A 24,770-nucleotide genomic window follows, 5' to 3' on the forward strand; every position below is an offset into this window, starting at 1 on the left:
GCACATTGAAAGCTCTGTGGGCCAGCTGCTAAGCACAGCCATTGCTATAATGTACACTGTGTGAGCGCACGGTAAATGACTTCATATTGGAAAGGATGATGTGAGGCTGGAGAGAGGGCTCAGCAGTTAAGACTACTTCCTTCTCTCCGGGGACCCAATTTTGGTTTCCAGCACAATGACCCATAACTTCAGCTCCAGGGAATCTGACACCTCTGGCCTCCCTGGATACCTGCACTCAGGTGCACAAATCCCCCACCCCGACATCATTTTAAAAGTAAGAAAATAAAACGATAACATTAACCCAAACTTGTCATTTCCTGCTCCTTGTCACATCTTTCCATTATGCCTGTGGTGTGATTTATCTGTGTGGAGAAATGCTGTAAGTGCTCTGTTGTATATCCTCTCAACTCTGAGTGCAGTGACATCCTGTGGTACTTTGATTTTATTTAGTTGGTTTTTATTTATGTGTATGAGTGTTTTGTATGCATGTATGTATAGCTGTGTACCACATGCATGCCTGGTGCCTGTGGAAGCGTTAAGAGGGTTTGGAGTCACAGATACTGTGGGTTCTGAGAATCGAACTCGGGGCCTCTGGAACAGTAGCCTCTCCTCAGCTGAGCCACCTCTCCATTCCTCAGGTGGTATTTTGACTCAACCAGGAAATGAATATTTACACCACAGAAATTGGAAAACTCTGCATAAAAAACTTGCCATCGAAGAGCCTGTTGTTAAACATTTGCTAGCTTACCGCTGACAGGCCAGTTAAGTTAAATTCCTGCACGTTGGAATAGGGAAGGAAGGTTTTTTGTAATGTACAGACAGCGTACACTTCGGGCTATATACGGCATTCCTGCTCCCAAGATTCATCCATAACATTTAAAATGCCTTTCCCACTTTGGCAAGAGGACACGGTGGCTCTTAATGTACACTGTATAACACTGATTATTAGTGAAATCAGAGTTTTAATACATTTCTATTGGCCACAGTGGTTTTTTTGGGTTTTTTTGTTTTTTTTGTTTTTTTGTTTTTTGTTTTTTGTTTTTGTAAATTTGGCCATTTTTCTACTGATTTGCTTGAATTTTTCTTACAGTTTTATAATACTTTAAATATTAAGAATATGTGTTTACCATTTATTATCCATTTATTATTTGAAGTTTTATTTTCTTACATTGATTTTTAATTATAAAATAAGCCAGTCTTTTCTTTTGCAAATATGTGTTTCCCATTTAAGCCTTTACCCACTTTTGGGAATGTGAAAATAGAGTATTATTTGTTTTCAAGAATCTAACCTGTAACTATAACTTCCAGCTCAATTCTAGATACTTTCAGGAATCCCCAAAGTGGTAACAAATAATACTGTAGTTAATAGAATATTAAGTACGTCATTTTAGAGAGATAACGGAGATTATATGAAGATTGAAAGATGGCCACCAACTGTAGTTTGTGATGATAAAATGTGACCATCAACCCTAATTTCCAACAGTAGAAATTTAGGTTTTTTTTTTTTTTTAATTTCAGAACATTTACACAACGTATTATTTGCTGGGATTATTGGTTATATTATAAAGTAGCATTCAACACTAGGGAACAGTGTTTGTGACATGTTGCCATTTTTATTAAACGATGTCCTCATTTGAATCTCACAGGACAGCTTCCTAAGTGTCTGTGCAAAGGGGATGCTAGCCCTAGGTGTCTGTGAACAGAGGATGCTGGCCCTAGGTGTCTGTGCACAGGGGATGCTGGCCCTAGGTGTCTGTGCACAGGGGATGCTGGCCCTAGCTGTCTGTGCACAGGGGATGTTGGCCCTAGGTGTCTGTGCACAGGGGATCTTGGCCCTAGGTGTCTGTGCACAGGGGATGCTGGCCCTAGGTGTTTGTGCACAGGGGATGCTCGCCCTAGGTATCTGTGCACAGGGGATGCTGACCCTAGGTGTCTGTACACAGGGGATGCTGGCCCTAGGTGTGTGCACAGGGGATGCTGGCCCTAAGTGTCTGTGCACAGTGGATGCTGGTCCTAGGTGTCTGTGCACAGAGGATGCTGGCCCTAGGTGTCTGTGCACAGGGGATACTGGCCCTAGGTATCTGTGCACAGGGGATGCTGACCCTAGGTGTCTGTACACAGGGGATGCTGGCCCTAGGTGTCTGTGCACAAGAGATGGTGGCCCTAAGTATCTGTGCACAGGGGACGCTGGCCCTAGGTGTCTGTGCACAAGAGATGGTGGCCCTAAGTGCCTATGCACAGGGGATGCTGGCCCTAGGTGTCTGTGCACAGGGGATGCTGGCCCTAGGTGTCTGTGCACAGGGGATGCTGGCCCTAGGTGTCTGTGCACAGGGGATGCTGGCCCTAGGTGTCTGTGCACAGGGGATGCTGGCCCTAGGTGTCTGTGCACAGGAGATGCTGGCCCTAGGTGTCTGTGCACAAGAGATGGTGGCCCTAAGTGTCTGTGCACAGTGGATGCTGGCCCTAAGTGTCTGTGCACAGGGGATGCTGGCCCTAGGTGTCTATGCACAAGGGATGCTGGCCCTAGGTGTCTGTGCACAGGGGATGCTGGCCCTAAGTGTCTGTGCACAGGGGATGCTGGCCCTAAGTGTCTGTGCACAGAGGATGCTGGCCCTAGGTGTCTATGCACAGAGGATGCTGGCCCTAGGTGTCTATGCACAGGGGATGCCGGCCCTAGGTGTCTATGCACAGGGGATGCTGACCCTAGGTGTCTGTGCACAAGAGATGCTGGCCCTAGGTGTCTATGCACAGGGGATGCTGGCCCTAGGTGTGTGCACAGGGGATGCTGGCCCTAGGTGTCTGTGCACAAGAGATGCTGGCCCTAGGTCTCTATGCACAGGGGATGCCGGCCCTAGGTGTCTATGCACAGGGGATGCTGACCCTAGGTGTCTGTGCACAAGAGATGCTGGCCCTAGGTCTCTGTGCACAGGGGATGCTGGCCCTAGGTGTGTGCACAGGGGATGCTGGCCCTAGGTGTCTGTGCACAAGAGATAGTGGCCCTAGGTGTCTATGCACAGGGGATGCTGACCCTAGGTGTCTGTGCACAAGAGATGCTGACCCTAGGTCTCTGTGCACAGAGGATGCTGGCCCTAGGTGTGTGCACAGGGGATGCTGGCCCTAAGTGTCTGTGCACAGGGGATGCTGGCCCTAGGTGTTTGTGCACAGGGGATGCTGGCCCTATGTTTCTGTGCACAGAGGATGCTGGCCCTAAGTGTCTGTGCACAGGGGATGCTGACCCTAGGTGTCTGTGCACAAGAGATACTGGCCCTAGGTGTCTGTGCACAGGGGATGCTGGCCCTAGGTGTCTGTGCACAGGGGATCCTGGCCCTAGGTGTGCGCACAGGGGATGCTGGCCCTAAGTGTCTGTGCACAGGGGATACTGGTCTTAGGTGTCTGTGCACAGAGGATGCTGGCCCTAGGTGTGTGCACAGGGGATGCTGGCCCTAAGTGTCTGTGCACAGGGGATGCTGGTCCTAGGTGTCTGTGCACAGGAGATGCTGACCCTAGGTATCTGTGCACAGGGGATGCTGACCCTAGGTGTCTGTACACAGGGGATGCTGGCCCTAGGTGTCTGTGTACAAGAGATGGTGGCCCTAAGTGTCTGTGCACAGGGGATGCTGACCCTAGGTGTCTGTGCACAGGGGATGCTGACCCTAGGTGTCTGTGCACAGGGGATGCTGGCCCTAAGTGTCTATGCACAGGGAATGCTGGCCCTAGGTGTCTGTGCACAGAGGATGCTGGCTCCAGGTGTTTATGCACAGGGGATGCTGGCCCTAGGTGTCTATGCACAGGGGATGCTGGCCCTAAGTGTCTGTGCACAGGGGATGCTGATCCTAGGTGTCTGTGCACAAGAGATGCTGGCCCTAGGTGTCTGTGCACAGGGGATGCTGGCCCTAGGTGTCTATGCACAAGAGATGCTGGCCCTAGGTGTCTGTGCACAGGGGATGCTGGCCCTAAGTGTCTGTGCACAGGGGATGCTGGCCCTAGGTGTCTGTGCACAGAGGATGCTGGCCCTAAGTGTCTGTGCACAGGGGATGCTGGCCCTAAGTGTCTGTGCACAGGGGATGCTGGCCCTAGGTGTCTGTGCACAGAGGATGCTGGCCCTAGGTGTCTGTGCACAGAGGATGCTGGCCCTAGGTGTCTGTGCACAGGGGATGCTGGCCCTAGGTGTCTGTGCACAAGGGATGCTGGCCCTAGGTGTCTGTGCACAGGGGATGCTGGCCCTAAGTGTCTGTGCACAGGGGATGCTGGCCCTAGGTGTCTGTGCACAGAGGATGCTGGCCCTAGGTGTCTGTGTACAAGGGATGCTGGCCCTAGGTGTCTGTGCACAGGGGATGCTGGCCCTAAGTGTCTGTGCACAGGGGATGCTGGCCCTAGGTGTCTGTGCACAGGGGATGCTGGCCCTAGGTGTCTGTGCACAGGGGATGCTGGCCCTAGGTGTCTGTGCACAGGGGATGCTGGCCCTAGGTGTCTGTGCACAGGGGATGCTGGCCCTAGGTGTCTGTGCACAGGGGATGCTCGCCCTAGGCAGCTATTTCTTCATGGGATTGGGAATAACCTTTTTATTTGTGTTTTTCTGACATCTGCATTCCCTACAGTGCACACCTGCCGCTTTTACAATCAAATCTGAATGGCAGCACACCGTAAAAACACATCCTTTGTACAGAATAACCGTTCTATCCTGACGGTTTTTATTCTTAGATCTGAAATAAGCATGTTGTTTCATCAGCCGCTTTTTTTAGCCACCTGGTAGGGGGATGTGCGGGTTCCTCATTTGGCCTCCTGATCTGATAATTGTATTCCTAGAGCTCATAAAAACAAGCCGTCCTGGCGGACTTAGGACAGCACTGCCTACATGTCCCGTCAAGTTAGCCGCGAGAAGCAATGAGTTTCTCACAAGGGGAAGAAACCAACCTACTCCCTGGTACTGGTTCACTTTTACACAGCAGGTGTTCATGTGTGATTCATACTATTAGATCATGTGACAACAGGTTAGGCAGCAGTGACTCGTTTTAAACAGAAAAGGAGGATCCAGGATCGGTAATTGCCACCGCCACAAAAAGAATGCAGTGCTCCGTGGGAAACACCATTCGCTTTCCACGTTTCACGGAGACAACCACTACCCAGCGGCCCTTTCTGTGGGCTCGGGGTGGCTGAAGCAGCACTGCCTCCCACGGGATCCTGACATCGACCACACTGAGGCACCAGCCACCGTGATCTTGTCCTGTGTTTGCTAGACTTGATAGGGTCTGAGTTGCTCATGAAGAACAGGAAGTCCAGTCGCTCGCTACACACAGATGTCTGCGAAAAGCCTGGCATGGTGGAGTCTCCGTGACCGGTTCATTTTGGTTCCACCCATCTGCTTGCCCATTCACCTGCTTAGCTGCACCTTCCTAATTGCTGGGGTCTGTTTTCTCTAATAAGTTCTCAAAAGCCCTTCCTTCCTGCTTCCATCATCATAGATAGGAACTCTGGGTGGATGTGTGCATCCATCTCGGGTGTTAGAGACCTCAGTTTATACTCAGGATCCCATAGGCATGGCTAATGATAGTCTCTCTCTCTCTCTCTCTCTCTCTCTCTCTCTCTCTCTCTCTCTCTCTCTCTCTCTCTCTCTCTCTCTCACACACACACACACACACACACACACACACACGCCTCACTGTGAACATCAGCATTGAGGGAGAAGAGCCCCAGGCCTGAGACTGAGGATCAAAGCTGTCTTGCACACTTCTGCTTGCCCTCCTGTGTGACCTCCACTCCTCTACTCTCAAGGTATATCCTGATTTTGAGCACTGGCTTTCAGTCCACAGCTCCCTCTGACATCCCTAGCACCATTACCACTTATCTGGATTACGTATGCTCTATGCTCAAATATCAGTTTGTTTTAGGACACACAGAACCATCTGTTTGCCGCAAGCTAAAGACTGTCTCTCCCCTCTCCAGAATCCCACAGTGGCTTCCGTGACACTCAGCGTAAATCCCCAGGTATTTTCAGCAACATTGGCAACCTGCCTCCTGAACCTAGACCCCTGGCCCCATACCTCTGACCTCTTCCCCGCTGCTTCTCAGCACTGGTTCTGTTCCTGCCACCCAGACCCCCTGGTGCTTCCCACACAGGCCACATATGCCTCCACCCCACCCCTGCTAGTCTGTGTATGGCCGTTGTTCCCTCTGCCCAGGAGGCTCTTATCCCAGAGATCTGCCTAGCAACACCCCCTCCCTCTGTCGCATTGCCACCACCTGCATGAAGTCAGTCTACAGTCCCCACTTTACGTCTCTCAAACTCCTCTCTCACCCCATTTCCCTCTTTCCTCGCATAACTCACCTTTTCCTAACAGCGACACACTTCCCTTACTTATTGTGATTATTTTTCTGCTCCGTTGAGCAGATGTTTTCGCTGCTTATTTGCTGATTTACTTTAAGTGTCCAGAATGGTAACTAGTAGGAGAACAAGCGTGAATGAACACACTAGGAATTAAATATAATAGTTTTTCGATACATATCTACTGAACAACAACAGCAAAAGAAGACTGTCCAAACCAGTTCTCCTGAGCTACCATCTCAGTGTCATCCTTAGGGTGTAAGACTGGGCTTGGGGTGCCCCAGGAGCCGTACTGTGTTAGTGGGAACCTTTCTGCCATCTTCACACTCGGGGTACATAAAGAGAATCATGCCAAGGCAACAGCACTGTCCAAGGCAGAGGTGTCTGACCCCCAAGGGCCTCTAGGAGTGAAAGAGTGAAAGCAACCCTGCCTGAAGCAAGCCCAGGTCCTCTGGGCCCGAAGCAGGGACACACACCCAGCAGGTACCTGTGGCTTTGACTCCTCTTCGTCCTTGTAGTAGTAGAGCTGTTGGGCTCTCAGCACAAAGTACCGCTGCTGCCAGTTTTTCACGATGGACCTCTGCTTCTTCAGCCAGCCCATCTTAATTGGCCTTTCCAGAGGGTTGGGGGTTGCTGGTGGGTAAAAGGCCGCCATCTGCTCCCCAGTCATCACACTCCTTGACCGAGCTATAGAGAGGAACAGACAGGCAGGCTGACCGAGAGACATGCAGCACAGAGTCAAGACCAGGGGAGGGAGTAGCGAGGAAGCCCTGTTGTCCCCCACACCTCAGAGAGGAGCCAGGGTCCTGCTTCTAAAAGGAGCCCAAACCAACCAGCGCCTGCAGTCCAGCTGCCTCCGGCCCTGTGAGCTGCAAAGCGGAGATTGGCTGGAGCCTCTGAAGAGGAAGTGGCCACAGCATCTGACGGAAGGTACTTCCTTTTCCTGCGTGGGAGTATCTGACAGGGGACAAAATAATTCTCCTCTCTGTGTTCAGAACAAGGCCCACACAGCTGCAGAGACCACTGCAAGGTGCCTCGTTTTCTTCCGTGGCCTTTCTGGGGAGCCAGCCTGTAACTTGGACCTCACTGTCCAACACAGTCTCTCCAGCAGACCATACCCACATGCCAGCTCACAAGGACTTGGCATCTCCTGAGGTTTCTGGCCAAGGGTTATCATGTGCCTTCCAGTCCCCTGCCCACTGTGTTTACATCACTTTGCTGGGCCAAGGGCTTTGGATGGTGCAGTTGTCTAATGTTTCTCATCAGACTGTCACCACTAGCAGAAGCAGAGCTTGAAGGCAGACCCCCTCCACCCACTGCGTGCTATAATTGGCTTGTAGCTTTCCTACAGAGTTCTGCCTGTCATTTGACTGGGTCCTGACCTGTGCCTCCATGGTGACTCGCACCCAGAATAGCTGTCTCCTTCCTTCCTGTACTTCCAAAGTGACCCATTCAGCACCCTGGTTTCCAGCCAGCACTTTCTTCTAACACCTGACTTCATTCTTCTCCAGCCAGCTCAACAGTGGCCTTACAGTCAGTTATCTCTCCTTGGAGCCTTGACTGTGTGCTGATGCTCTGTACTCCGATGCCCAGTGTCCGTGCTCGACTCTGCTGTTGATGGAAGCCTCTGCCTCCTTTAGTTGGCTTTGGTTGACACTGAGACACTAATAGCATGGCTAAGCTATCAAGCCTAGTCTCATCCCTTTTGTCTTTCCTGACTAGAGACCTGTGCCTTCTCTCCTTGTTTCTGACTGAGACTTTTCTAAGCCTTAGCTTCCCTACTAGTTAAACTGGGTTGATTTGATGATAGTCCTTTCAAGGCAGAGTTGTGAAGACTAAACAAACAACTATTGAAGCCACTTATCACACTTTCCGTTAAGCATATGGTCACTCTTTTTTTTTTTTTTTTTTTTTTTTTGTCAACAGATGACTACTTCCAACATAAGAATGGAGATCATTTTTTTAAAGTGTCCTCGATTCCTCCCTCTCTTCCGGCTTCAAACCTCTCTCCGCTTATTCCCATCTTTAGTGCATTTGATTGACAACTTCTCCCTGTTGCTTTGGATTCCTGCTTACCTGTCTCCTTCTAGGCCTGTGGTCCTCAGCCTTTATTCATTCCCATGGCATCCTTCCAAGTACCAAAACTTTACCCAGAACAGTATCTTTTCTCCCCTGACTCCTGCTGTGTCAAAGCTGTCGTCTGTATAATGCGGAGAGCTACAGTGCTGTGTGCACGGGACTCTGCTCAGCTGGGCCCTTCAACCCTGTAATTACTCTGCGAACCTATGAGACAGGTGCGCTTTCATTCCTTAACTCCTGCTAGGGAGCTAAAGGAGTTGCCACACATGCTTTGATTGAGCCTTCAGCTGGACGGCCATCAACACGGGAGAGCAGGTAGTGAGCGGTTGTGGGTGATAACTTGCCGTTTAGTTTGTAAAGAGATCATTTTGTATCAGTGTGTCTTGACACCTTAACAAACAAACAAACAAACAAAAAACCCTTGATTTCCCATCTTTCTTCTCAGCTATATAGTATTTGCAGAGTCTCCCGCTGGAGCTGATCATTTAAAGGAACCATCCAGGTGGTGAGATGGTGAGTAGGGATTGGCCATGGAGCAAGGAGGAGGGGTGGACCTGAGCAAAGGACTAAAGACTGTGCAGCGTGGTATATTTCTGGGTCAGAGTGTATCCTGAAGAGACTGATATGTACCAGGACAAGAACAACCACGCTGTTTACACACAAAACTTTTGAAGAGAATGGAAGACTGAGGCAGTGGGCATTCTGCTGCAAGGGCCTCTGTGTAAGCCCATCCCAGTGCAGCCCTTATGGCTGCTCATCCGCAGCGACATCATATATGGGAAGAAGACTCCTTTCCTGCAGCAGAGTAATGTGGAGCCTCCATACAACCAAATGGAACCAACATGGAAAGGGACGAAGTTAGCCAAAAGCCACACGGTGTCTGGAAGGACATAGGCCTCTTGAGCCACTCCCAGAATCCCACAGACCTTATTAGGATCATCACTAGAAGCATCTAGAAATGGGACAGTGATTAGCAGAGACCAGAAAGGCACTATAGATTGGACGGAATCTGATTAACATGGAACCCAGTGCCTAGGGGAAATGGTTCTTTATGATGAAAGACAATAGTCAAGCCAACAACGATCACCCCTAAGAAAGCCTATGCCATGAAGAACGGCCTGGGAAAGTCAGGAGGATGTGTGAGTGCCTGGTATTTTTAAATACGGCCCAAAGAAGATGTGACAGCCATGAGATGGGAAGGCATCTCAGCACCAAGACCTGGCCTAAAGTGATACCACTTTCCCTGTATTTCCCATATAGCCAGTGTTCCTTGGGCACCTGTTGCCATCCTACCATCCTTGATATGTCCAGGGTCACCCATTCTAAAGTTAGAGCGTGTAGAGAGGGGTCTATACACATTCTATGCGGCTGGAACTTGACCCCAGTGCTGGGGGAGATTGACAGCTGGGGCACAGTGAGCCAGCTACTGAACAGAGGAGCTTCCTGCTCCGTCTTAGCCCCCAAGTTCTGGCCATCAGATAGGCCTCTTATGGAAAATCCAAGTGTGAGAGAAACAGACTCGTGGGTCTTGGCTTTGATTAATGTCTTTTGTTGCTTCTTTGAATAGCCCCTCTTTGTAGGTGATCTGCCTCTGTCGATGGTTAATTCCTCATAATGAAAATGATCATGGCGACAAGCGGATCTTCACACCCATGGCAAGTGTTCCCTCAGGGAGGAGGTGTGCACTAGGCGTGGGATAAAGAGCCTACTACAGGGGGACTAGGGAGGGGAGTGAGACCACAGCTACTCAGTGTTTGCAGAATTCCTTGGAACAAGAGCAGGGTGGGGCTTTCAGTAGAACCAGAAACCCACCCTTACACTAGCAAAGGGAAAAAGACCAAGCCCCTGGCTAGCACTGTGCTAGACAACACAGCACTCATGTAAGTGGCTTTGGACAGTTAAATGGACCAAGGTAAATGGAATTAGGTAAAAACTACATTTATATCAGCCGTATTTCAAGCACTCAGTAGCCAATGGACTAATGGGCTCAGAGAAGTGGACTTAGGTGTAGAGTGAGGCTCCAACCTTCTTTTGAGATAGAATGAGGCGGGGTGGGGGGTGGGGGGCACATTTCGTGTTGCTGAGCAAGGGAGGACCATGAAAACATCCTGTGCAAGTAGAGTGTCCCTGCTGAATTTTAGTCCGCAGGGAGAGGAGACGAAGAGAAGATGTACCACACACTCAGGGTTTTACTTCTGTAGCAGAAGTTAGCTTATTTTTCTGCCCCAAGTTGGAACAAGAGAAAATTAAAGAAGGAAGTTAGAGCAGAGAAGTCGCCTTGGAAACACTGTCACTTCCTCTTCCTCGTCCCATCTGCTGACCCACTGACCTGAAAAACAACCACAAACTTTCCTAGGGTCCACCTCTGAAATATCTCAACCTTTTGCTGTCCTGGGCAAGGCCCTGGTCAGTGGCTGTGGATGTGGGGAGGATGTTCATTGGGATTTAAAGCTGGGGGGGTGAGTGGGGCTCTGCTGGTGTCTTCTCACTCTGAGCTGAGCATCACTGTGGAAACCTGTCCGAATGAATTAGGAAGGGGAGGGGAATTCCTATGGCTTCCCCCCCCCCCAGACCTTTCTAATACGCTGCAGAACCACTCGCCTGACCGCTTACAGGCACCAAAGGGAAATTCTCAAGTTTACCACACTGCTTGTCAAATTCACTACCTTCCTCCTCCTTAGCATCTGTCATCCTCGCCTTGTACTCACAGACCTACCCCCGCCTGCCTGCCTGCCTGCCTTTCTCTGGTCTCTAGAACTGGCATCCTGTGACTGTCTCAATGACTGCCCCCAATAAGCTGTGGCACCTACAGTCAGCAAAGGGGATGCTGTGACCCTTCTTAGGCACAGACTTATGTTTGTCTCCTAACTACAAATCTCCCATGAGCCTCAACACCCCTCTCCTGGAAGGTCAAGTGTAAACACTCTGCCCATTGACTTGGAGTCTTTGTGGCTTTCTCACATTTTCTGTTCTCCCCCCACCCACCCCCTGCCTCCAGCCTGTGTGGAGCGTGCTCCTTGAAGCAATTTCCTCTGAAAAAGGTCTTGTCTACCCTTTGAGACTCATATCAGGCCACGCCTCCATAAAAAGACCCAGCAGCTGAACTTGGCAGTTCTCTAGCCCTCTTCAGCAGGGACACATACGTAGGGCAGCACTTGTTACCACACCTGGCAGCTTTCTTGCCCTGTCTCACTTTCAGCTTACAGTGTAAGAGGACAAGGGTGCTGCCGTTGTGTGTGTCCTCGCTCATCCTGTGTCCTGGCCCTCAGTGCAGCCCCCAGCAAGAGCTAGCAGGATGAGGTAGAAGGCTACACAGGCTTCTGAAACAGTGGCCATGGTTGAGTGTCAGTCTGCTCTATGGCTTGTTTCTTCCTCTGTGAGACTGTGAGCAACAGGAGCACATTGTGGGTGTTGAGCCGGGAGAGTTAACAATGACAATGCACAGGTCTCAGCTCGTGCCAACCTTTCAGACACAGAACTGAAAAGAAGCTAGTGCTGTAAACATTAGTATTGCCCATATGTCGTTGATTCAATGTTTTTTTTTAATGAGATTAGAGGCTGAAAAGGATAAAAGATAAAAGGAAGAAGAGAGATGGAAACAAAAGACTAGCAGAACAGACTTAGGTTTGTCTCCTAATTACAAATCTCCCATGAGCCTCGACGCCCCTCTCCTAGAAGATCAAATGTAAACACTCTGGCAATAGACCTGGAGTCTTTGTGGTTTTCTCACATTTTCTGTTCTTCCCCCCTCCACACACGCCCCTCCGCCTCCAAGCTGCAGGACAGTGTGCTCCTTACATTGATTTCTTCTGTAGCCCAGGTGTGACACAGGCCTGGATTAGGAAGGTGCTGACAGGAAAGGACACACTGTGAGATGCATCTGAGGGTGGATGCACAGGCTAAGGACAGGAGGAGCAAGGAGGAGCCAGGGGTCTCCGTGATGTTTGGAGTCTGCGGACCTCAGATAAGCGAGCCTCTCCGCTGCTCACACTGCCCACACTGCCGAACCCTTGACAAGCAGCAGGACAGTGTCAGATCCAAGGCCACATACCTCCCAGTCTGGAGAAACTCACAGACCAGCAAGACTCACCATTTGCAGGAAGAGGTCAGGGTAGAGTTAGAGAGCAAGAATGCTTAGCTTTCAGCCACCCTACAGTTCTGGTTTTCACAGGAAAGCCACTTTGGAAATCTATCTGGTGCTATCTCAGAAAAATGGAAATAGGGCTTCCTCAAGACCCAGCTATTCCACTCCTTGGAATATACCCAGAAGATGCTCCAGCACACAACAAGAAAATTTGCTCAACCATGTTCATAGCAGCCTTATTCATAATAGCCAGAAATGGAAACAGCCTAAGTGTCCATCAGTAGAAGAATGGATAAAGAAACTGTGGTACATATACACTATGAAATACTACTCAGCTATTAAAAACAAGGAATTCCCGAAATTTGTGGATAAATGGATTGAGCTAGAAATTATCATAATGAGTGAGTTAACCCAGAAGCAGAAAGACTTAAATGGTATATACTCACTTATATCTGCATACTAGCCCAAGGGGCATGTCCCACGAAAGCCTTCACTTACCAGGAAACTGGGACAGAGGGGAGGACATCCTATTGGGACTCTAGATGAGAGAAGCATGGGAGAATGGCAAAGTAGAAGGATCCAGAGGGTCCTAGAAACCTACAAGTAGAACATTATGATAGGCAGATTTGGGCCCAGGGGTCCCGCTCAAACTAAGGCACCAGCCAAGGACAATGCAGGCAGTAAACTTTAAATCCCTACCCAGATCTAGCCAATGGTCAGAACAGTCTCCACACTTGAGTGAAGAGTGGGCTATGACTTTCTCACGTACTCTGGTGCCTCACATTTGACCATGTCCCCTGGAGGAAGAGACCTGGTGGCACTCAGAGGAAGGACAGCAGGTTACCGAGAAGAGACTTGATACCCTATGAGCATATACAGGGGGAAGTAATGCCCCTCAGTATCAGTCATAGTCGAGGGGAATAAGGGGAAAAGGGAAGGGAGGGAAGAATGGGAGGACACAAAGGATGGGATAACCATTTAGATGTAACAAGAATAAATTAATAATAAAAAATTAAAAAAAAAAAAAAGAAGAAGAAATCTCCACATAAAAAAAAAAAAAAAAAGGAATCTGGGGCAAGAAAGCCTAGGAGGAAAATTTTACCTGGCATGAAAATCTCCCATCCATCCATCCATCCGTCCATCCATCCATCCATCCATTCAGTAAGTAAAAAGTAAGTGAGTGACAGATTTTCAGAAGTCAGTGGGGCTGCACACAGCAGCAGCTGGCACAGAGGGAAGCCAGTGAGAGTGCCATACACTGAAAGTGTCACACAGTGAGAGTGCCACACAGTGAGAGTGCCACACAGTAACGAGTGCCACACAGTAAAGAGTGCCACACAGTAAAGAGTGCCACACCGTGAGAGTGCCACACACTGAGAGTGCCACACACTGAGAGGGCCACACAGTGAGAGTGTCACACACTGAGAATGTCACATAGCCTAGAAGAGGTCTGGCCAGCAGAGAAATGAAGTAACCATTTTGGGATGTCTTGACAATTACCATCAAGGGGCTTTATTTTGTTTAAAAAAAAAAAAAAAAAGGCAAATTTTCCTATTTCTGGGCCTTCTTGGTGTGTGGTGTGTTCACTAGTTCAGTGCGGCAGCGCCCAGTAGAAGGAATGGCGCCTACTCCAGTAACAGCAGCCAGTTACTTAATGTCTAGCAAGTACTTACAAGCACCTGCTATGGTCAGTGCCTCACACGCCTCCATTACTGCCCTCCCCACACCGGCTCTCCGTTAGGTAGTTACCTGAATTCTTCGACCTCCATCTTAAAGACCTGGGTCTGAAGAGCAGCGAGCTAAAGTGATTACCTCAAGCTACTGAAAATCTGATTTGAAAGCCAGCGATCCATACTCAGGCCACAAGACCCAGGAAAGAATGGTATCCTGTGGTGAGGACGGCTGCCCACATTACAAAGCAGAGTACTTCTAGGGTAAGAAAGCGTGCAGGAGACAGAGGCAGCCCATTTTTCATCTGGGTAGGAGCAAAGCCGTGAGGACCAACCACAGGAAGCTCCTGGTCTTCCGGAGTCACTGCTGCTTAACAGAACCCTGGGAGCTGAGTCATGTACCCAGAACACAGGACGCTTGGTTTACAGTTCTGAAGGCTGCAGATGGTACCAGCCTCTGAGCCGGAAGGAGCAGGCAAATAAGAGAGGGTTGGAATCACTTCTGCAACAACCTGTTCCTCAGATAAAGACATCACTCCGGCCGTGAGGAGAGTGCTTGTAACATGATTATCTTTTGAGAGGCCCCGCCTTCAGACACGGCAGAATAATTCCCAATATGTGAGCTTTGGGGGAACAGACTGAAACCATAGGACACCCACATGGCCCCCACCCAAGTTTGCCTCAAGCGTTATGTATAAACAACCTCATGCTTCTACTTCCGCCCAGTGTGTCATATGTGACACTCATCAGGCCTTGAAAAAAAAAAAAAAAACAATGGCAGAGAAACAGTGTTGAAACCTCAAACCTACCACCCAGGCTCTGTTGCCACTAACAGGAAGATGGACATATTAGGTAATCCTGCTGCATCTAACCAGCCCTACTGCAGCTGGGAGTGGGAAGCAGGAATGATGAGGTAACCCAGGGCCATCTCCAGGCTGAGGGGAAGCTTCTGGGGTACCCTTTGGGCAGCAAATCCATTGCTAACTCCTGCTGCAAGCAACCAAGGAAGGAACCACAATTCCATTTTCACTGCGGTATGAAGAGCATTGCCGCCTAGAGGAGCTGTGAGACTGACAGGAGGCCACAGAGCGCCTTCTGCTGTGTGCTCTGAGCTCACACAGGAGCCTTCCCCGGACACTCGCCAACCCCCCCGCTGCCGGAGAACAGATTTGTATAACACCTAGAAGTGTTCTCTACACCCCTGTCTTTGCTGCCCAGGACTAGGGTGCGCTTCACTTCATCGACGGAAATATCTTCCATTGCCAGTCAGGTGACCGTGTTGACCAATAGATAGTGATGACTTCTGACAGAAAAGGCAGGCAGGGATGCTGTCTCAGCAGTAACATGGGGGGGTGGGTAGTGATAGATAGAGGGCCAGTGGTGGGGCTGGGCATGGGGGAGAGGAGTGGGGCTTGGCAGAGCGTGGCTTTCTGCTTCTTTTATCCATTCAGCCCTAGAAACCCAGACTAGGAACAAGCCTTGGTCTCGAAAGTTTTCCTGCATTCAGGAAAACGCTCCGAGTCTAGGGTACCCCTCGAGACACTCATGTGCGCTTCATGTTTTGCGGCTTTCTTAGAACTGTAGAGTGTTGTTGCCTCTCCTGTGTCTGCACGGGTCTCCATCAGTTGCTACAGCTCTCTCTCTCTCTCTCTCTCTCTCTCTCTCTCTCTCTCTCTCTGCCTCTCTCGCTCTCTGCCCATCTCTACATAACAGGAAACCAAGTGTAATAACAAGAAGCTCTGCAGAGTCGTGAGCACTTCCTACTGAGCAGTACCTCTTCCTAGCTGCAGACAAGTAGAGACTTGGCGGAGGTGAGGGGGTGGCAAATGAGCCCCAGGAGACAAGGCAGCCATGGCTCTGGCTATCTAGAAGCTGCCTGCCTCTCCCACGTGAATGTGAGGAGGAACTGGGGCCATCTGTGGGACTGTGGGATATTAAGAGTCATGAGCTGCCCAGGGAAAGCGTTACATTAATATAGGGATGCCCTTCCCCCAGCATCAAGACTAGGCGCTGTAGTTAAGGGTTTTCGCTTTATTATCCACTAACATTCATAAAGAACTAGCCCATCCGGGATGCTTTTATGTGTGAGGACCCTACCTTCCACAGGCTGAGTCCCTCCAGGGAAGCAACATTTCTGACCCATCGAGCCCTGAGTCCTGGGGACCACAGACCTCTGTCCTTCCTCAGACATTGTTCTAGTCAGCTCCTGGGGCCACCGCCGGTCTCTGGGAAGAATAATTTCTGCCTTGAACTCTACCCAATGTGTGACTAGTACTTGGGGTCTGATGGCCAATGATACAGCCTGACAAAAGGATCCCATATCCCGCTAGAAATGGAAATAATTTACACATGATCAGAAGGTTGATGACATAAAATATGGATTAGTGTTGTCAAGCATGATCAAAGCAATGTGGTTGGGAAATACAATATCCATATTTTTAAAGACGCTTCCTTAAGCATGAAGCAAAGGCTTACATTGAATGTGGAACTAGCTTTATCATATATGTCAGCAAAGAAGACATAAAGGGATAGATTCAAAGGAGACACACACACACAAACACACACACACACACACACACACACACACACACCATCCCATAGCAATCAGCCATTGCCCTGGGTTTTACCTTGGCTTATTTCCTCAAGTCGGCCTTTCCAGACCTGCTGGTTACACTATTCACCCAGATGTCACACTAAACAGGTCACCCTTCCCTCAGATGGATGTGCTCCCTCCCCCACCTCCATCCTTTAATCAGATAACAAATGGGGGAGCACTGAGCTCCTGGAGCTCCTGCTGTGAGGAGTGCTTCCTGCACAGTCACTCTGCTCAAGGACAGACAGAGGTCCCAGGGGGAACTCAAGAGGGAAACTCTACTATACTTTCCCGCCCCCTTGCCCCCTCCCCACCCTACCCCCACCCCATGCCTGGTATTGTGCAATCTCTGACCTCCAGTGACAGCTCTCCTTTAGAAATGGCCAAGGTTATCTCAGCAACAATAAGAAGGAACTCTGAAAAGAGTAATATGAAATCTGAAGATGTAGTTGGGGGCAGGGATGGAGGGGTGGGGGGTTGGGGAGGATGGGGGGCAGGGGAGATATTACTGCACACATACAATGTAAACAGTGAAGAATAAAAGTAATCTCCACATGGTAAAGAGAATGATTTCCAGTGGTTTATAAAGTCAAATACTTTATAGACAAAGTTAAACAATTTTGCCTGTTCTGTCACTTATCTGTGCCAAATGTCTAGAATATTCTATGAACACAAGTATAGTTAAATAACTGGTCTGTATAATCTATAGTTGAGACAAGTTTTTTAAAGCTCAGTGTTCTCAGGAGATTGTGAACTCAATACATTCAACGTCAGTCTTACTGAGAGTCAGTAATCAAGAGTGGAAGATGACAATCTTGGGTGTTCTGGTGTGGCAGAGCCCTGCTACAATTGTGGCATTTTTAATCGTGTTTTTTCCCCTTCTTCCTGTTATGTGGCTTGTCGTATTGTATTGATTGACATTTTAAGGCCGAGTCATCCTAAGTTCCAGTACTGAGTCCCATGATGACAATGCATGGCATTTGATAATGTGGAATCCCAACATTCTGTTGGGAATGTTTACAACAAGGTTATGAAAGATAATGGCTTGTTTTCTTGTAGCATTTTTGGCTAGCTTTGATTTCAGAGTAATGCTAGCTTGTGAACCAAGCTGAGAAGTTTTTCCCTCCTCTTAATTCTTTTTTGGAAAAAAGAACAATTCATGTCAGTCATTTTTAAAATTTTTGATGATGGGGCTGAAAAATGGCACTGCAGTTAAGAGTACCGGCTGCTCTTCCAGAGGGCCGGATTGGATTAACAGCACCCACCTGGTGGCTCACTACCATGTGTAACTCCAGTTCTAGGGGATCTGAGATCCTCTTCCGGTTTCCAAGGGTACCACACGCACAGTCATGCATGCCGCCAAAACCCTCAACTCCCATAAAATAAAATAAAAATACCTTTAAAACCATAAAACTTTGATGGAGTTCACTGGTGAAGTGTCAGGTGTGTGGTTCTTGATTCAGTCTCGACCATAGCTGTAGGTTTATTCCAATTTCTTAGTTCTTCCTGATTGAGCCCTGTAGTGTGGCAATGCCTGCCATGTTCTTCCTTCTGCTCTCACTATCAAGGTTGTTGGTATATAACTGTCCAGTGTACTAACTTGGATTATTTGGGTGTCCGTGAAACAGGCTGCGCTTTCTCTGGTTCCATTTTTTATTTTGGTGATTTGAGTCTTCAGCCCCTTCTACAGCTGTGGACTGCTGAGAGCACATGTGTCTTTACTCTCCTTCAGTTAGTGTTTGCAGGGAGGCCATCTCAAAGCCTTCCGTTTTAATCTGCTGTGTTTGTGTGTATACAGTGAGCCTCCCGTAAACAGCACATCATGCTTTTTTCTCCATTTTGAAGATGGCTATTTTGTCATTTACATTAAAAAATAATTATTGATGATGAGGAACTTAATTCTGTGCATTTGCTATTCTTTCTCACATTTCTGATAGCATTTGGTCCTTCGTTTTCCACTTGACTATTTTATTCGATAAACTTTTACAGCAAAGGGTTTAATTTTCTTATTTTTCTCTTGCATATGTTATATAGCTAATTCATGTTGATTACAATTGGAATTACATTTAGTAGTCTAAAGGTATTACGATCTAATTTAAATTTATCCCAATTTAACTTTAATTATATACCGATACCATTTTTTAATGTATGTGTTCCTATGTCTTCAGTTCTTAATGTTATCAAATTACATTTTAATATCTTATAATTGCAAGAAAATTACCAATTTTTTATCATAAAAGTTTTAAGTGCCTTAAATTATTAAGAAAAGTGTATAGTTTATAAACCAAAATTACAATGATGTCAGTTAGCATCTAGAGTAATATTTAAGCATCTAAGTCATGCAGAAATAAGGGTAGAGATTCACAGCACTGTTATAACTTGCTTTGATAATTGTAGCTCTCACACACATTTCCTAATGTCTTTATGTCTTGGTTGTCTTTGAGTTACAGTTAGTAACCTCCCATTTTGACCCTTAAGGCCTCAGTTAGGACTTCTGGCCTGGAAAGACTAACAAATTCCAGCCAGTAGCTTTTGTTTCTCTGGGAGTGTATTATCTTCTCTGTCACTTTTAAAAATACTTTTTATTTATTTGTGTGTGTGTGTGTGTGTGTGTGTGTGTGTGTGTGTGTGTGTGTGTGTATGTGTGCAGAGCACATGTGAATGTCAGAGGACAGCTTTCAGGGGTCAGGCCTTCCATCATGTGGGTCCCAAGGATTGATCTCAGGTCATTTGGGCTGTTGGCAGGCACCTTTATCTGAGCTGAGTTAGTGCTATTGAAGGGTAGTTTTGCTGGGTATAAGATTCTTGGTCAACAGTTCCTCTTCTTATAGAGGCTTGAATTCATCAGGATTCTGGATTGCAAAGCGTCTGATGAGAAATGTTCTCATAATCTTACTGAGAACCTTCTGTGGGTGATCAGTCCCTGCTCTTCACCTGCTTTTATGCTTCTCTTTATCAACACTTTTCTGGTTTTGATGTATCGCGGTGGGCGCTGAGCTCATCACACTTGTGATTAACTCAGCATCTTGGATCTTTATATTCATGTCTTTCATCAAGTGTGGGAAGCGCTCAGTTATTACTTCTTCAGAACCCTCTCTTCCCCTTCCTCTCTTCCTCTGAGACTGTCGCGATGAGCGTATCTCTCTTGACTCATATCCATAAGGCTCTGAGCACTTTTCTTTAATAGGATTTATGTTCCTCAGACTTGACTATTTCCACCATCTTACCCTTGAGTTGTCAGATTCTTCTTGCTTCCTCTTCCTATGTGGTTTTGAAACCCTCTAGTAAAACTTTCATTTGTAATAATTTTTAGATTCAGCATTTCTTCTGATTTTCTTTTATGTTTTCTATCTTGTTTTCACAAATAGTTTATGCTGATCTACTTTCCCCCCTTTGAGTGGGACATACTTTCTTGTTTCTTTATATACTGTGTGATTTAGTTTGGAGAAAGAAAGAGAGAGAAAGAGAGAGAGAAAGAGAGAGAGAGAGAGAGAGAGAGAGAGAGAGAGAGAGAGAGAGAGCACTCAGCTTTTGAACTTGATAACATGACTCTGGAAATTAGATTTTTCCCCTTCTTCGGGGGTTACTGGTTTTTTAAAATTTAGGTGTTGTGAATATCATAGGTTATTTCTTTTGCAGAAAAAAAAGTGAAATTTGAAAGGTGGAATAAAAGACATGGGTCTTTTAAATATTCTGAAAGTCAATAATCAAAGAGGGAGGGATCCCACAAAGCTGGGATGAAATAGAATAAACAGGAATGATTGCCCCTAGTTTGCCTGGAGCACAGACGCCTGTCATTTGGTGACCCAGTTTCTCTGTCCACCCTGGCTCCAGCAAGCAGCACAAGCTGCTCAGGAAATGTGTTCACAGCTGCCAGCACACACTGGTGACAAGAGACAGTACGTACTTGTCATGGCTTGTTCTCAGTTGGTACCCTGGCTGTATCTGGAGTGAACTACAATCCAGAATGGACGGCACACCTGTGAGAGCTATTCTGATTGGCTGGAAGTGGGTGAATCCATTTCTAGTTAGGACCTTTGATTCGGATCTTGAGGTAGGAAGTCACATCTTTAATCTAGTCCAACACCTTCTGCTCGCTCGGTGTCGATATAAGGACATAGAAGCAGTTTTCTCTCCTTGCCTGCTTGTCCTCGCCTTGCTAGCTCACCCATCCCTTCACTGGCATTGGAGACTACTTCTATAGGATTCCAGCATCTGCAGAGTGACCAGCTGAGACATCCAACCCTGTGGGACTGAGCAACTACTAGATTCTTAGACTTTCCGTTCCCAGCCAGCCAATCTTCAGCCTGTAGGTCATTCCAAAAAAATGTTCCCTTTTACTGAAGGTGAAGGAAAGACTCAGAGTCCCTAATATTTGTGGTCTGTGACTCTAGAAAACCCTGACTGATACAGCACTCTTGTTTCAAACCCTTGAATTTACCAAAATTAAACACAGTTTACCACCCGAGGCTTCTCCTGGAAAACTTGAGCCTCCAGGAGACACCAGAGTTCCAAAATAGCTGCACTAGGTGGTGGCCTCTGCCAGGCTGATGCCTGGGTAGATTTGTAGCTTTCTGGTGTTTCTGTCATTGCCCCAGTTCCCCCATGGGCTACGTTCTAGAGAATAATTCCCTTCAACTAAATCCTGCCAAAAATAGATATTTGTCAAAAATTAAAACAGTGTATATAGTTCATAATAAACTGAATTGGGCTACTACATTTAGAAAAACAGCAAACGTTTAATTCTTTTATTTACTTTTTAATGTAATTTTGTATGTATGTGGTATGTGTGTGTACTCATGCCATGCATACGTGTGAGCATCTGCGCACATTTCACAGTGTATATGTATATAAGTGGAGGTCAGAGGACAACTTGACTGCAAGAGTTAAGTATCTTTTTTGTTTGTTTGTTTTGGCTTTGGTTTTTCGAGACAGGGTTTCTCTGTGTAGCCTTGGCTGTCCTAGACTCACTTTGTAGACCAGGCTGGCCTCGAACTCACAGCGATCCGCCTGCCTCTGCCTCCCAAGTGCTGGGATTAAAGGCGTGCACCACCACACCCAGCTCAAGAGTTAAGTATCTTACTATGACTAAAAGCAACCATTTCGTGTGCTTCCGGGTGAGTCACTCTTTTCCTCCTTTGACATTCTTAGCTCGGACATTGTCTCCCCCCCCCCCCCCCCCCGTCACACGCCCCCTTCTATCTTCTGTTCCCAGGCATTTCCTTCTCACACCAGCTGTGAGAAGGGCTGCCTTAAACTCAGATCCCAGAGAAGTAGAAGAGAGCGGCACTGAGAGGCAAGACAAGCCTCCGAGAGCGTCTGCTCCTTCGGTGTGTGGGAAGATGTTCCATGGCTGATCAGTGACTGGGTTTCGTTACTTGGTGTGTAGAAGGGTTTGGGGCAGCAGCTTCCCAAGCATGCAAAGTGATGTTCCGGAGAGTTCTGCCATAAAATGTGCACCAGCTCCCCAGGCTTCCAGAACTTTGTCTGAGCGATAAAAGATACTTTAGGAAATGCTCCTTTTGTGGTCTTTGGGCTGCCTGGGGAAGGAGAGCTAAGAGCTCAGGTGGGAAATCCGTGTTTGCCACACCTAACTGTGGGTGGTATTAGGGAGGGAAAAGTGAAAGAAAGTGTTCATAAGCCACTGAAGGAAGGAGGGGAGGGGAGGACTCAGAGTCCCTAACGTTTATGGAGAGTATTTGTTATTCGAAGAGTATCCTGGGCTAAGATAATCAAGATGAACTTCCGACACTAAAACCATAATCCACACAGAAAAAAAAAAACAAACCTGATACTAGATTTCACCAGGCTGAACCCTTTTCACTCTTTGATCTACGTAAGAGATCGAAAGACAGTCACAGAGTCAGAGAAAGCACCTCCACTCACACAGCCGGCTGAAGACCTGATTTCAGAATATACTTCAGTCTTGACTGGAGGTGGCGATCCACTTACTTCCCAGCCTGCTGCCTTCTTACAACATACTCAATAAAATGTTCTTTGAGAGAGAGAGACAGAGACAGAGACACAGAGAGAAGAAGAGGAGGAGGAAGAGGAGGAGTTCTCAGACTCACCACTGAGAAAACAGGGCAATTTTTTAAATGGCCCAAATATTTGCACTGACATTTTGACAGATGAAAAGATGTTATTTGCCATTAGTCACTAGGGAAATGTAAAGTAAAACCACAGCAGAATGCTCACACAAACATATTAGAATGAATACGGTAAAATGTAAAGGCAAACTGACAGCAAAGCCTGGAGGGCAAGAAGAAGTGGGCGCTTTCACGGGAAGCAGCCAATGGCACAGCCACTTGGCAAACAGCTGACAGGTATCTTCTGGAGGCAGACTCAGAGTCATCAGTAGTGCCACTCCTCAGTGTTTACCTGTGAGGGGTGATGCAGTATAGTCACAGAAAAATCTCTAGGTCGATATTTATAGCCAATGGTCATGAGCATCTCTATCAGTTAGAAACAACCCCGGGATCTTTCTCTCGGAGGGTGATTTTTCTGCCAGCTCTTCATAGGGACCAAGTATGTGACCGCAAGGGCAGTACACGCCCTCCCCTCAACAGTAAGGAAGAGAAAAACAACAACAAATGAATCTCAGAATTCAGCCTACACCGCCACAGCGACCTCTAACTAAGGAGCGGCCACCTGCACACTCTGGCTGGACTTGCCGCCACCTAGTGGCTCCTGTCTGCATCAGTTCATTAAGGCTGACAGCAGTGGCATCTGGAACCCATACTCAAGCAGCTAAAAGCACTCCTAGGAACCTCCATCAGCTGTCACTTGCATTGGTCCAGCCCATGGAGCTTGGGCTAGGAAAACAAGACCAAACTAGAAAATCCATGCCATGCTTTTCCACCAGCACGGTCTTTTCTTCTGCGTGCCTTTACATATAATATCCAGGAAACAACCTAGATCAGAGAGGTGGGGGCCGCTCATCCATCTCATAATGTCCAGACCAGCCATCACTAGATTTCTTAAAAGGGAAGGGCTTTCCTAGCACTAAGAAACATACTTCGGGAGGTTACAGACCTCAGCGGGAATCAGTGTTTATATGCACTTCTTCATACATCCTCTAGAGGGCGTGTACTCACTGAAACCAGCCCATGACCACAAAGGGAAAATCCTCAGTGTAGGCCTGATAACAGTGCTATCTAGGGGCCAGACTTCATTTGGAGCAGAAAGGGGGCTAGTAGGTCATGCATATGAAAAGGAAGGGGAAAGCTGTTGCCCATTGGGGCAGAACTTGCCTTAATGGCCTACGATGAAGCACTCCAGTTTGGCTCTTAGCACCAGTTTCCAGCTTTTCACACTGGAGTTTGCGAGGCTCTCCCACCCGCTCCCAGTTTTCATCCAAAGTCTTTAGCCGTGAAGTTTGTGTTGGGAGTGAGGAAACCAAATGAATTTAGATAAAAGCCAACAGCCCTGACCACCCAGTGTGTGAGCAAAGCCTCTGGTTTCTCTGGGCAAAGCCTTGACTTTAGGGAGCCTACAGTACAATGGTACAAACAAATGAGATAATTTCAGATTCTAAATCACACTGTCAGGAAGAGACTAAGGTAGTGGGACGCAAAGACACTGGAGCGTATCAGACGCTGTGCCCAAGCAAAAGCTCTTTGGAGAGATCATGTTTATGCTAAAGCCAAACAGGTGGCAGGTAGGGAGTGGTAACATCTCAGAAAGGGCGTTTAGGGGCTGGAGAGATGGCTCAGTGGTTAAGAGCACTGCCTGCTCTTCCAAAGGACCCGGGTTCAATTCTAAGCACCCATATCGCAGCTCACAACTGTCTGTAACTCCAAGATCTGACACTCTTGCACCAACACACATAAATCAAAATTAAATAAAATGTTTTTTAAAAGAAAGACAAAAGAAAGGACATTTAAGGAGAACAGAGGCCTAGCCTTGAGAAACTCCAAGCTGAGCACTTCCAGAGCCAGAAGTCAGTGTGCCTGGACACAGACACCAGTGGCGGGGCCTTCCCTGCTGGGTTGGAAGGGGTATGCCTACCCTACAGACGGA

At 47.7% G+C, this 24,770-nt stretch overlaps 1 protein-coding gene across 1 annotated transcript in view; it reads right to left on the minus strand.

The window, feature by feature from the left end:
- Positions 1–24,770, minus strand: part of Arhgap25 (Rho GTPase activating protein 25) — a 76,436-nt gene that overhangs the window by 38,685 nt on the left and 12,981 nt on the right. The window contains 1 exon segment of the mRNA XM_051154669.1: positions 6,810–7,009. Within this exon segment, the coding sequence (XP_051010626.1) occupies positions 6,810–7,009 (200 nt within the window).

Source organism: Acomys russatus, chromosome 13, assembly GCF_903995435.1.
Source record: "Acomys russatus chromosome 13, mAcoRus1.1, whole genome shotgun sequence".
NCBI lineage: Eukaryota > Metazoa > Chordata > Mammalia > Rodentia > Muridae > Acomys > Acomys russatus.